This window comes from Cimex lectularius, unplaced genomic scaffold (assembly GCF_000648675.2).
Source record: "Cimex lectularius strain Harlan isolate CLEC.00 unplaced genomic scaffold, Clec_2.1 scaffold109, whole genome shotgun sequence".
Lineage (NCBI taxonomy): Eukaryota > Metazoa > Arthropoda > Insecta > Hemiptera > Cimicidae > Cimex > Cimex lectularius.
In genome coordinates this window covers 1269843-1284965 of record NW_019392781.1, presented here as the reverse complement: position 1 = coordinate 1284965, position 15123 = coordinate 1269843, and the positions used below count along the sequence as shown (strand labels likewise).

The following is a 15123-nucleotide window of genomic DNA, read 5'->3' as shown; positions in this document are numbered from 1 at the left end:
CTAATTAGCTATAATAATCTGGAAGGGTGAGAAAAAAAGAAAGAAAGAAAGAGAGAGAGAGAGAGACTGACAGACAGAATAATTTAAATTAGAAGAGTTTTTCAGAGAAAAAGAGCGGTAAAAGAATGGAAACAAATAAAGAAGAATAATATATAGAGAATAAAGAAAAAGTATTTAAAAAATAAGTGTTGAAATAATGAATACCTCAGGGGTCTGTTTCATGGCCACTGCTATATCACCTTGATTTAACTGACGCCTTCAATAAATTTTTGCAAAAAACTTGAAAAGATTATATAACTGATTACTTGATAATAATTAATTATTGTTGCGTCAGAAACCCAGAGATGGTGATAAAAATAGTAAGAACTATAAAACTCAGAAGATAAAAAATGTTTCAAAAATTTTATCCCTGATTATCACAAGTATTACCGCGATCAGGTTTGAGTTTAGGTCAATAATTAAATGATAAAAAAAAAATATTGAACTTGTCTGTAAAGAAGGTCAAAAAGATCTCTTTACATACATTTGATAACGTTTAAAAAAAAAAATTATGTGATAAATCTTTTATTATGAAGAATTGTGAGTTGTAGGTAAATATAACAGTTTAACAAATATATTTTTTTTTATTTTAAAAAATCGACAACATATCGCTATAGTTCTACTACATGCATTTGATAACTATAGTAGTATCCAACTGGCCGCGTACAGTCTTATGTCGCACAAAAAAGAGGAAAAAAAAGAAAAATACAACACGTAATAAATAAAAAATACAAAATATATCACTTTCTTTACATGCACGAGATTTGATGGCATCATTAAAAAAATATAATATGTACAGCGGGTCTTGGCACAGAGTGCTTTGTTCACTTGGTGGGCGTCGATGCTTAATTTTTTGGCACGATTTATTTACATTCGCAAAAAAATATATATTTACAATTTTTTATAGATATTTTTTTAAAATTATTTTGATTCTTTAAAAACAAAACACATTTTTTTTTAAAATTATTATGGTATTTATAAAATAACTTAAGTTTAACACATTCCGTCGATCGAACATTTTTTTACAAATAGTATTAACATATTTGTCTTTTATGAATTTTTTTTTGTAAATAATTTTTATATATTTTCATACAAATTTTTATTTTTTGACTTTCAAGGCAGTATTTAAAAGGAACATGATTTTACTACTGCTCAGATCTGATGTTTTAGAAATATTTTCTTTTTAGTAATTATCGTGGATACATCGATAAGGAAAAAAATTATAACTTTTATACATGTCAATACAAATAGAATGATACAGAAGAGTATATACATTTTTTTATGGAAGGTGTTAAGATGACCAACCGGCCAGCGCTTGCCGTTTCGTCAGGTCTAAGACTTCCGAATCCGTCCTGGGTTTTAGTGACAGGTCGATAGGCTGGTCTTGAGGTGCTTCCGGGGGCGTCGGAGGCCAGGGTTGCCAGGGTTCCTGGGGGAAGAGGAAGTGCCGTCGTGGCTGGGGGTAGAACGGTGGAGGCGGGGTGAACCTCCTTTCTTTCTGCGCTTCTTCTTCTTCGTCTTCCTTCTTGACGGCGGGCAGGCCGCCCTGCTCCTGGAGGAGGCAGTGAATCTTGAACCAGTTGGACCTCCTTCCGTACCTGGAGCCGCTCTTCGACATCCCGACGAGAAGGCACTTCCGCAGTCTGCACGCCTTGCACGACGTCCTGTTCTTCTTGTTGATCACGCATTCACCGTTGTTCTTGCACTCCGAAATCGAGCTCAGGTTATTGTACGTCCTTCCGAAAAAGCTCTGAAAAAAATTCATAACATAAAATATTGAAAAACCCTTTAGAAGCAATTTTATTAGCAAAAAACAAAAGTATGTCCAATCATGCACAGCACAGCATAAATTTAAAATAATAAAAAAGTGCTGCTTAAATATTGTACATATTTACATAACGTTAAATGTGTTATCATTCCTATAAAGTGGCAAAATGCCCTAATAAACGGAAGTGGTGCGTTTAAATCTAGGTCCGATCGATTTTGCTTTTTTGCCCGATTTTCAAATACCATAAATTGATAGAATATCAGGCAGTATTTTCACTCATTGACCACCGTCCTTATCTTGTAACACCTTAGTTGTCATAAATATCAACAAAATTAATCCTTAATTATTTGATCCACGCGGTTCTTTCCAAAAACTTTCAGCATTTGCACCAATAAAATGAGAAAAAAAAGAATGTGAGTTGGAGTGGTGGGGCGAAAACGAATGAGGGAGGAGAGAGAGATTAAGAGAAAGAAAGGATGTATGTGTGTATGTGTGAGTGTAAAAAATGAGGATTAAAAAGTTCTATTAATAACTTAATATTAGGGGCGTCGGTTGCCGCAACGGTTTAGGCGTTGACATGACGCTCATCACTGTAAGGTGAAGGTCCCGGGTTCGAATCCAGAGGCCCGACATACTTACAAATGGGCTTCTTTTTTTTCAAAAACACCGGCACCCCGAGGTTTTTGACACTGATATAACCTCTGCTGTTACAAACCCTCGTAAAAAAAATAATAATATTGGGAGAAAAAACTCCGATCAAAGGACAGATACGAAAAAATATAGAGAGAGATAGATGCATAGTGAAATAGAGGAAAAGAAAATGAGAGAAAGGTAGTGAAAGGGAGAGAGAGACAAAGTGAGTGTGAACGAAACAGAGAGAGAGAGAGAGTGTGTGAGAGAGAGAGAGAGAGAGAGAGAAAGTGCAAAGGGAAAAGAAAACGGAGAGAAAGTGAGAGAGAGTGGACAAATATGTAAAAGTTTGATTAATAAATCGATATAACATAAAGAAAAACCAGAGCAAGGAATAGATTGAGAAAAATACAGACAGATACATGGAAAAATAAAGAGAAAGAGAGAGAGAGGGAGTGTGTGAGAGAGAGAGTAAGAGGAAGAGAGAAATAGTGTGAGAAAGAGAGAGAAAGTGATTGAGAGAGAGAGAGAGAGAGAGTATGAGCGAGAAAGAGGGAGACGGTGAGATAGAGGGTAGAGAGTGTTTGAGAGATAGTGAGTGAGCTGAGTGTGGGAGGGAAAGAGGGAGATAGTGAACAGAGGAGGGAGAGTGTGTGTGAGAGACAGTGAGAAAAAGAGAGAGATAATGTGACAGAGGGGGAAGAGAGTAAATTAGAGAGATTGAGAGAAAGAGAGAGATAGTGGCAGAGAGTGAAGATAGAAAGAGAAAGAGAGTGAGAGACCAAGGAAGAGAAAGAGAGTGATACGAAAAAGAGAGATAGAGTGGAAACATGAGGAAAAATTTGATTAATATTTCGACATAGCGAGAAGAAAAAAATAAGCGAGGGATAGATTGATAAAAATATACATACATAATAGATAGATGGATGAATATATAGAGAGATATAGATAGGGAGAGAGAAAGGGAGAGAGAAAGGGAGAGAGAGAGAGAGAGTGAGAGAGATGGTGATAATGACAGGATCCGTGTAGTTTCGCATTGTTCTTTCATCGTCTCCAAATATTTGACATGCTAGTCAGCCCAGGGTCGTTCTAATATTGCTTGTTTTTACGTTTAGATACATTCTGATTAAGAATATTAAACCATTATTTTTATTGTTGATCTCTTTTGATTAATAAGTGATCTCACAGATTTTTCTCAAAATAGCAATATACCAAATAACAACTCAGGGTCTGGATAATCTCGCTGTGTTCATCTGAGGCCAACATGTAAATCGTTGTGTTTTGAGATGTAATTTGTAGTGTTTAAAGTGATGTTTTTTCCTGGATTCCATGTTCCGATCTGAATTCGATGTTAATTATTGAAGGACGTTCAACGTATTATGTCGAGCCCGTTCAAATTGTATCAGGAGGTCGGCAAAAGCGGCCAGTCTTCGTTGAATACTTAGAAAATGAAGGGAATCATTAGGTTTTTCATGAGAAAGAACAGGTGTCAACCTTTGATTTACGCCCAGATATACTCGGGGCCAAATAAGGCCGGCGAAGAGCGGACGGCGTCGATGATGGATTGACCCTCGTGGCGAAACGTCGTAATCAGCCTAAGGAGTCGGAACTATGATTCTTCCTAGACACATTCGTTTCGATCAACATAACCAGCTAGGAAGACCATCTATGAGTTTTTCTGCGCATCTTGTAAGCAAGGGGGGGTCAAAGGTTTGATCAGGCTGCTGGCAGTCAATTGTTGTTCTTGTAGCCGATTCATGGAATATAGACAATCTCCCTTCTTACGAGCTACTAAATTACTGAACAGAAATTAGACAACTGATAATTTGGTATGGGTCGTCTGGTCACCACATGAGCAAAGATTTGAGGACTCAGTACGGGTGGGGACGTCGGAATGGCATCACACCCCCTAGATCTGAGTAATAAAACAATACAGAAAATAAAACTCGAAGAAACAAGACTTATTTACGCATAAATATTTATATAAAAAAAAAGAGACTGTACGTTAAAAGACACTTTATGGTCTTTACATCATGACGGATTTTTCTAAGGTCATAGGTTAATTCTCAGCCTTGGCGGGATAGAGACTGCAAAATTGTCTATGTGTAGCAAAAATCATCCCGGATACCACTTTCACTTTCTTGCAGGATAAACATTTAAAATTTATAACGGGATGTTTATTTTAAAACACGCACCAAGCAGTACGACACTGTTGAAACCTTCACTATTACGATTAATAATTTTATTATTGGTTTAAAATTTATTACTGAACAAAAAAGAGATCGGTTTTATTGTTAACCTCATAAGCTTGTTTATTGTCACAATAAATTAGGTATATTGAGGCAATTTGATTAATTTTCGCCAATGGCGATGAGTGGGCAAGCTTGGCCATTGATGTTCACGGATTTCACAATTTACGGTCTGACGAGATTTTTATTATGATTTTTTTGCGCGCAGATATCCATTAAAAGATGCCATTTCCTCTCGGGTGTTGGTGTTAAGGAGCTGGTTTTACGATTGAGCCGAGTTTATGCCGTCTGTGAACTGCTCTGGCTCGGTTAGAATCTTGTCGCGTTCCCGATGGTATCTGGGCCCAGTTAGCCGTGTATTTATGGGTCCGCCTGTTGATCAGTGAGACAATAAGCAGTGGGAACTTTCTCACGGGCTCGCAAAGTCCAAGACGGATTGACAAGTTGGAGTTTTATAGTTTTTGTATTGATCCGGGCCGAGGATAACCGCACGAAGACAGCGTCGATGTTAAATTCTTTCAATGCACTTTCTTCATTCACCTCGGCAAAATAGAATTTCTTTTTGCACTACGCAGGAACTACACAAAGAAATAGATGTCACACAAGGCAAGGAAAATAATAAAAGAAACACATGGACCACAAGCTTGTTGAAAATTGGACGCGGAACTACTAATCACTCCTTTCTTGCGAGGAAGAAATTTCTGTTTTGTATACTTGTGAACACGATAATGGTTTTTAGTTTAACATGATACTATGAAAGAATAATCGTAGTTCTCTCTCTCTCTCTCTCCCTACCTACCTACCTGCCTACTTATCTATTCGACTCTATATCTATGTATCAATCTATCTTTCTCTCCCATTACCTTCTTTTATCTCTCATTTTTCTTTCTTTACCGTCTATTATTATATTTTACTTTATATGGTATGATATCTTGTCTCTTTACACTGTTTGTTTATCAATTAACTTACAGTTGTTACTATTATTATATATTATATNTTCTCGATTTATATTTCTTGGTATATGCATTTTATTATCATACTTTTATCTTTTTTTTCTCTTATTTTCCTTTGTTTTTTTCTATTTATTTAATAATGAAATTATTATTATTATATTTGTCTATCCCTCGCCCTATTTTTTCATTCTCTCTCTCACTCTCTCTCTCTCTGGCTTTCTCTCTCTCTCCTCTCTCGCTCTCTCTCTCTCTCTCTCTCTCCCTGTCTCTCTACCTACCTAACTATTTATTCAACTCTCTTCATCTATGTATCAATCTATCATTCTATCCCATTAGCTTCTTTTATCTCTCTTTTCTCTTTCTTTACCTTCTAATATTATATTTCTCTTTATATGCTGTTACCTTTTGTTTCTTTCCTCTGTTTCGTTATCAATTTAGTTACAGTTGATACTATTATTATTTTTTTCTCTTTTCTTCTTCTCGATTTTTATTTCTCGCTATATCCATTTACTAATCATACTTTTACCTTTTTCTTATCTTATTTTTCTTTGTTTCTTTTTATTTATTTAAGAATTAAATTATTATCATCTTTTGTCTATCCCTCAATCTATTTTCTCATTCTCTCTCTCTCTCTCTCTCTCTCTCTCTCTCTCTCTCTCTACCCACCTACCTACCTACTCAACTTTCTATCTATCTTTTTCTCCCATTACCTTTTTTTATCAATGATGTTTTTTTCTTTTTCTTCTATTATTATATTTATTTGTTATTATCTCTTGTTTCGTTTCTCTGTTTATTTACCCATTAACTTACAGTTGTTAATATTATTATATATTATCTTACTATTTATATTACATTACTATATTTCTTGGTTTTCTCGATTTTTATTTTTTGCTATATCCATTTACTAATCACACTTTTACCTTTTTTCTTCACTTATTTTCCTTTATTTCTTTTTATCTATCTAACAGTTAAATTATGTTTTTCTATCCCTTATTCTATTTTCTCATCCTCTCTCTTACTCTTTCTCTCACTCTCTCCCCCTTTTCTCCATTAGTTTTTATTTCTCGCTGTATCCAGTTAGTAATCACTCTTTTAACTTTTTCCACTCTTTTTTCTCTCTTATACTTTTTTATTTGTTTTTATCCAACTAGAAATTAAACTATTATTGTCTGTGTTTTTTTAATTCGCTCTATTTTAGTATTTTTCTCTCTCACTTTTTCTTCTCCTCATCCTTCTCTTTTTACTTTATCTTTTTTTTTCTTCTATTCGGGAATTGATCGGGAGCAAGCAGACTATATAAACTTTTACTCCCCCACACTCACTCTCTCTCACTCTCTCTCTCTTTCTCTCTCTCTCTCTCACTCACTCACTCTCTTTCTCCCTGTTTCTCTCCTTTTTATTTTTATTTTTTGTCAGTAAACACGAGCTATTAAAGAGTAAATCAGAATAATCGAATCCAAAAATATATCGAGAGGACCAACAAATAACTAAATCGTAGATTTCAGACTTTTTTATAGCCACAAGACAAAAAGATGCAACCAAAATTTTGGCCAATCACTGAAAACTAAAATAGAAAGTAAATGAAGACGGTGTTATAAAAAGCGGTTAACAGCGAGACTAGACGAACCGAAATACTTTAAAATAATGAGAAAAGTTTCAACAAATAAGGAAACGACTGGATGGACCTTTGGATAATTTTTTTGCCCGGAAAAATAGAAAAATTCTAATTATGACCAATCACTATAAAAAAAAGGTTAAATGCAGGTTGAAGGGCAGAAGGCTGAACTAACTAAACCCCTGACAAAAATGGATTCTGAATATTTTAAAAGGAAAAAATACGATTTTTGCATAATAGTAAAAATAAAATAAAAATTAAATTAAATAAATAAAGACTGTATTGTAGGAGGGCTAAACAACGACATGAGACGAAACAAATGAGTTTAAATAATTTAAAACAATTTCGCCAAATAACACAACCACGGACTGAATTGACTTTCGGAATTTTTATCCAACAAAAAAGAATCAAATTTGGTCATTTAATAAAAACTTTAAAAATAAGGGAAATGCAGAATGTGTTGTGGAAGGGTTAAATCGCGAGAAGAGACGAATCAAAATATATTGAAAAAATAAGAAATATTTAAACAAATAACGAAACCAGAGGTGCTTCTGACTTTTTCAACCAACAAAAACAGAATAAATTTTATTTTTGGCAAGTTCTAAAAAATAAAAAAAGAAGGTAAGCTGTATTTTAGCAGGATGACCAGCGAGACGAGACGAACCTGAACAAGCTGCAAGAATAAGAAAAGTTTAAGAAAAAATGAAACTACTGGCTGGGTGGACCTCTGCAATTTTTTAACAAGAAAAATTAGAATAAAAGAATAATAGTTAGTAGTAAGATAGTTTAAAAGAGGCTTATTTTGTGATTTATTTTGTTCTTTTCTTCCGTTCCGTCAGGAAAATCACACAGACCCAACACTAACGCGGAAAACTGCAAACTGCCGTCTCATCAACTCACGGACCTCAAGAAAAAAATCGATTGAGAGTTGGTTCTTTTACTGATTGTCATTGCGTTTGACCTTGAAGTTTTCACTTTTTATCTAGGATAGTTTGATATTTGATAAGATAGTTTAAGTAAGTCTAGGTCCTATAAAAGCACATGTTTCAGTGTGTCGTCCATGAGTTTTTGTGCCTCTGTGTTTCGTGGATAAGAGTAAAATGAATAAAAAAAATAGAACGATCAGTATAAAACAACGCGATATTAATTCAACTGTCGCGTCCGTCACGGATGAGGGCTGCAGGTTGACGTAATAGGATGCTCGCCGCTCTATTTAACCTGCACAATGGCAAGGTTGCCCGAACGAAAGTGAAAACACCCACTTAGCCGGTCGGACCTCCTCCCGCACAACGGACGTCCGACATCGGGAGATTATCGTACTGAAATCGGTCAGATTTGATCAAGTTTTTAGAGGATGATGGAGCAATCACGGCTAAGAACGGTCCGCCTGATCTCGCTTTTTTATTCGCACCAAATGGTCAAGCCAAAGACTATTAACAATCACCATCGACGACGACCGTTCGTATGAAAATAATATATCGTAGATCACTTCATGTTTCGAATGCATTTTCAGAGTTGTCTACCAACGCAAAATGTTAAAAGTTTCCCAATAAAAGCTCGTGTGCCAGATAGTATTTATAGATTGAGAGTGTGAACTCCGATCACCTTCAATTATTATAACTTTCAGGACTATATTTACAAATCAGTTCCTTGGATATAAAACTGAAGACTTTAAGAACACATTTCTGGTTAATATCAACTTCCAATGTAAGTGTAATACGCCAGCACCATCTGGGTCACGGGCATTCAGACTTCTAAATACCGTGAAACCTCTCATTAAAGGACAGTAGTAGAGTCACTGCTTTTGTCCACTTTCGGAAGGTATCCTTTAAATAGAGGTGTTTTATCAACTGAAACACACAGCAGAATGTAAATTCTTCCTTGCGATTTTCATTATTTTTACCATTTAATTTTGTTACACTAGGAGTTGCAAACTTTTCATATTATTCAAACATATCTTTTGCTTCCTTTGGCAGTTCGCAACAATTTTGACATTAAATAATTAAAACCGAAATCTGGGCCACAGTGCACATCAACTAATTCCATACCGTTTGTATATGCTTCCTTTCGATTTTTTTGAGTTTATGAGCTAATTTTCTTATACTCGAACTTGCAAATCTTTCAAAAAGACGACAGTGTCCTTGTCCTTTACTGAGAGTGTACTATATTCAAGTGCGTTAAAATACAAAGAAAATTAATCTTCTTGCATTTGTAACTTTCCTGTAAACGGAGACTGATCGGAGGTTTAAATTATAAACTGGACATAAAAAATTTTGTTTGGCAAATAAAACAGTTGTTACAAGATAGCAGTGCTGTGATGGAGAGCCATGTTGGAAATGGAACATCCCAATATCGAGATTGGCGCCGAAAAAATCAGTGTTGCCAATACACTGGATGAAACATCGAGGGAAAAACGCTACGCCTGCTCTAAACTCACGGGATTTTTTCCTAACCTTAAAAAAGGATTGTATATTTGGCAAATAAACAATTGGTACGAAATGCAGTGCTGTGGCGCCAAATACATTAATGTTGCCAATAAACTAGACTAATATTGAAGGGAAATCACTGCATCCGCCCTAACCTCACGGGATTTAACCTTAAACAAAATTGCTAAACTTGGCATTGCTTTGAAGCAAATTTGGGCATGAAAGTGTTAAATTATAAACTGTATTCGAAAATTCGTATGTTTGGCAAATAAAACAATTGTTACAAGATGCAGAGGTGAAAAGCCATGTTGGAAATAAAAGATCCCAACATGGAGATTTCAGATTGGCGCCGAAAAAATCAGTGTTGCCAATACACTGGATGAACAAAGAGGGAAAAACACTGGGTCTGCTCTAAACTCTGGGATTTTCTGCTAACCTTAAACAAAATTGCTCAACTTAGCATTGCTTTGAAACAACTTTGGGGATGAAAGGGTTAAATTATACACTGAATTAGAAAATTCGTATGTTTGGCAAATAAATCAATTGTTACAACATGTAGAGATGAAGGGCCATGTTGGAAATGAAAGATCCCTAGATGGAGTTTTTACATTGACGCCGAAAAAATCAGTGTTGCCAATATACTGGATGAAACATCGAGAAAAAAACACTACTTCTGCTCTAAACTCACGGGATTTTCTGCTAACCTTAAACAAAATTGCTCAACTTACCATTGCTTTGAATCTAATTTGTGCAAGAAAGGGTTAAAATATAAACTGGATTGGAAAATTTGATGTTTGGAAAATAAAACAAGTGTTACAAGATGCAGAGGTGAAGAGCCTGTTGGAAATAAAAGATTGGCGCCAAATACATCAGGGTTGCCATACACTAGACGAAACATTGGAGGAAAAACACTGCGTCCGCCCTAAACTCACGGGATTTTTTTTCTAACCTTAAAAAATTGTTAAACTTAGCATTGCTTTGAAGCAACTTTGGGGATGAAAGGGTTAAATTCTAAACTGTATTAGAAAATTCGTATGTTTGGCAAATAAAACAAGTGTTACGAGATGCAGAGATGAAGAGCCATTTTGGAAATAAAAGATCCCAACATGGAGATTTTAGATTGGCGCCGAAAAAAACAGTGTTGCCAATACACTCGATGAAACATCGAAGAAAAACACTGCTTCCGCCCTATACTCATGGGATTTTCTTCTAACCTTCAATAAAAATGGCTACACTTTACATCGCTTTGGAGCAATTTTGGGCATGAAAGTGTTAAATTATAATAAATTAGTCAACAAAGATGAGCCTTTCGGCGAAAGTGAGTCTAAAGAGCGTTTCCTTGATGATAACCAACATTCATGATATTCACCGTACAGGTCGAACCACGTGATTTTTTCCTTATTTTAGAAATAAAAACGGGACACGGTACAGATTAAACAGGCGTTGAAAACCTATTTTCAAATGTGCAATTAGAAATAAATAAAAATATTTACGTGTGGGCGTACTGGTCGAGGTTCCCACGGGCTGACAACGCTGTTTTTCCGTTTTTCGCCAGTACGAAACCGTCCAGAAATGCGACGAGGTTACAAGAGTTACAAAAGTAAACGTTTCCGTTCCGAAAGAGTAGCCGCCAACTCGAGCGAGACTCTCAATGGAGATGTTATCACTGAAAGGGACGAGTTGCGGAATCTGGTGAATAATGGCCTCTTTTTTCGCCTCATCTCCAGGGCGGATTCCGGGACGGACGATGAAATTTCAAACCCGCTTTTAATTCCAGTTGGAGCATATTCGATAGCCCGGGACGAAGTGGATCTTGGGCTGGAAACACACGGAGATCAATCAAGTCGCATAATCCGGAACAAATGCCCCCCCCCCAGTAACCCATAGTAAAATTTAATTACATATTATATAAGCTTCCAAAATAGTAAAGATTCGTTTAACAAGTACAAGTCATATTATTATTTACCAAAATTAATTATTCTTCATCTATCATTCCAATATAGCAAAAATAGCCAGACTATAAGGGACGGAAAAGTTGAAGTACTTTTTTTTTAAATGGCGTCTTGCTTTGAAAAGACTAGAGTGGGGTGGTGCAAAATCAAGGATATAAGCAGGGAGAGTCAAGACAATGACTTATAATTAGGTTTGTCCGCCTTTGTCAATTTTTCTTCATCTCAGCAACACAGATAGTATAATCAGACTAAAATTATCGGTAAAGGCCGAATTTGAAACAATTTATTCATGTATTTTAAATCATAAAAATATAAATATTTTTTCTAGCTTTTAAAGAGAAAAATATTTTAAGCGTATTTTTTCTTAAAATTGGAAAAAAATAGAAAAAGGGGTGGTGCAAAAGTGTGTTATTGTTTATAGAGTAATTGTATCTGTGTGCTATTGAGTTCTTGTAATGTTGTGAGAAAACGTTTGCAATTAGTTTTGATGGATGAAAAAAAAACTGTTGACATGTGAACATCTCTGTAGTGTGTTATTGTTAACAGAGTAATTGTATCTATGTGTTAGTGTGTTCTTTTTTGTGAGAAAACGTTGGTAATTAGTTTTTATGGATGAAAAAAAAACAGTTGACATGTGAACATCCCTGTAAAGTGTTTTATTGTTAACAGAGTAATTGTATCTGTGTGTTAGTGTGATCTTGTAATTTTGTGAGAAAACGTTTGTAATAGGTTTGATGGATGAAAAAAAAAAAAACAGTTGACATGTGAACATCCCTGTAAAGTGCGTCTTTTACATGGGGGCTGAAACAGTCGTAAAATCTTTCATTGAAAACTTTATAATCTTTGAATATTTGGCTAATCCATAAATTTTTCACCCTTACACAAATAGGTTTAATTAAAAATGTCGAAGGTTTTATGTCGAAAGTTTTGTTTTTAATGGTCATTTTGATCGATGCTTGACTAGGTAATAAAATATTTTAAATCGTTTGTTAAGTGTCTTTTTTAAATCGCAAAGGGCGGATTCCAAGTTATTTTTTTATCATATTTAAGTCCTAAACAGGTGACTTTGTCGGATTGAGGAACAGGTTCATTGCATAAGAGATAGTGCAAAGGTTATGTGCTGTGACTGAGGGTTAAACTTTATTTTCCCAAAGCCTGCTCCAATTTTTGATTGTTGACACGTGATTTTGTAATATGACGGGAGATTTTACATTTTTAGGCATGTAGAACGTCCGCAAGGTCCTTCATTTCGGAAGTCTCCGATCCTTGGTTAACAGCGAAAAATCTCTCCTTGAGGTACGATTGTACAATTAGATAATTGGCCTGGGGATAAAAATAGTTTTAATTTGTATAATAGACATGCCACACTTTGAAAAAAGTCTGAGAAATATCTGTAAACACTCCAGTCACGTACGGTTTTTGCTCGAGACATGGGGTAATGCAATCAGAATCTACGTGAAGTTTATGTGTGGTGGAATGATGAGCTCGAAAGACAAAATTGATGATCTGGTAAAATTTTGATGGTACAATATAGATGATCGTTTTGTAAAATAATTTTTCGATTTAGAAAGAACGAGTAACGAACTAATAAGTCGGAAAGATGAACAAAAATTTAAATTTTTATTTGGCTTTGGGAATTTAATATAAGAAAGATTTCATTCTATGGAAAAGTTTGTGATTCTTTATATTGTATTAAATAAAGAAATCAGAAATAGGAAGGCTTTTTTTGGCAAGTTCAAAAGTTCCAAAGTTCAACCACCTATTTACTCAGGGCAATTTACAATATTTTATGCCCTTAAATATCTGCTTTAATTAGTCCCAAAGTTAACAAATAGTTAAAAAATAAAAATAAATGACCAGAACCGGCCAGTTGGAAGTTTATAGCCAAAATATTCAAGTATGTACTTTTTGGGTTTTTCTTTCGAAATAAAATAAAGCACAGGTATTTCGCGCTTCGTCATACTTCACCTTAAAGTATATTCGTCCTTAAAATGTGGACGATCTTTCAAACCTATTGGCCAACGCAAACTGAATCCAGCGTCAAGCTGTAATTTATTGGTCGCCTAAAGAGCTTTTTACATTACTTCACACCTCTGGCCGGATAAATACATAAAATATAAGATGGGAAAAAAAGGTGATTTAAAAAAAATTGAATCTTGATCCAAGGCAGACAAGATTCACCAATTTTTCCCACCTAGTGTTCAGCAAAAGGCAATCTTTAAAAAATGCATATATTTTTTTATTATTCAATTCATCATTTTGTACATTTCGAATATTATTTTAAATCAATAAAATCTCATTTTGTTGTCAGTAAGAAAGTTACTTACTAGGAATGCTAATTAACAAAAAACAAACTTATAATCGTTCAGAAAGTGCAAATATAAGTCTAGGCGGTTTTTTTAAAGATTTCATTAACTGTTTTGAACAGCTGGATTATCCATGATCAGTTTAATCTATTCAGAAATTGTCCTCAATGAGTTTTTTGCAATTGATTGCTTAATGAATATTTTTAAAAATCTAAACTTCCAGTTTTTAACTGAATATCAACCAGATTTATTCATAAAAAATTTCACCATGTGTTAATACTTCCAGTTTTGCTCGTATTATAGGGCAGAACCGTTCGATCAGATATTAATATAAAAATTTTCGTAATCGCTTTTTGAAATTTGGATGCACCTCGTGGCTTCGGTCGTAACCGGTTGCGCCACGTACGATTTATATTCAGCCAGGACCGAGTGTCTGGCCTCACTCCAAATATTTTGCAAAACCGAACTGGAGCGAGAAGAACGAAAGCCTTGATTTACTTCGCAACGGGGTGGTACAAAATACAAAAAAATAAAAAAAGATTTTTTTTTACCTTGCATCCTTCACACGTGAAAGCCCCAAAATGAAAACCGGCAGCTGGCTCGTTGCAGACCTTGCACTGCTGGTTCATCTGGAAAAGACGTAAAGAAAATCCTTTAAAAATCCCACTCGAGACGAACAATGACATAGAAAAAAAATTGCAAAGGAAAAGAAGATTAAAAATCCTCCAGAGGCCGGAGGCAATAATGTTTTCTCACCTAATTGATTTCGGACCTGAAAGCTCATTGAGAAATACATCTCACACGCTTTGAGGTGGCAAAAGGAAAAGTGTTTCTTCAACAAACGGAAAATCCGTTAGAAGAAAAAAATCATAAAGGAGAGACCGCTTAAGCACTATAAAATCACATAGCGAATAGGGCCATTTTGAAAAGAAACCAATTCAAATATGCTACCTCTTCTTATTATTATTGTAAAAATTAGTAAAATTGAAAAAATTTAGATATTTAAAATATTGACTCGAGGCTCGTCTAGTTTCGCTGTGGTGTAATTCCTCGCTTGCCTAAACGATTTTCAAATTTTGAACTTATGAATTTCAATTATATTTCTATTTTTTACCTATCTACGCTCTTTGATTTATGTACATAATTAAAGAATGTAAACTGTTTTCTTTCTCTCTCTCTCTTTCT

At 34.9% G+C, this 15123-nt stretch overlaps 1 protein-coding gene across 1 annotated transcript in view; it reads right to left on the bottom strand.

The window, feature by feature from the left end:
• Window positions 1-578: 578 nt before the first annotated feature.
• LOC106666057 (nuclear receptor subfamily 1 group D member 1-like) overlaps window positions 579-15123 on the bottom strand; it is a 52968-nt gene continuing 38423 nt past the window's right edge. Inside the window, exons 2-3 of the mRNA XM_014392947.2 lie at window positions 14490-14567; window positions 579-1789 (exon numbers count right to left, since the gene is read on the bottom strand). Of these exons, the coding sequence (XP_014248433.1) occupies window positions 1331-1789; window positions 14490-14567 (537 nt within the window). The 3' untranslated portion in view covers window positions 579-1330. The remainder of the gene's footprint in view (window positions 1790-14489; window positions 14568-15123) is intronic.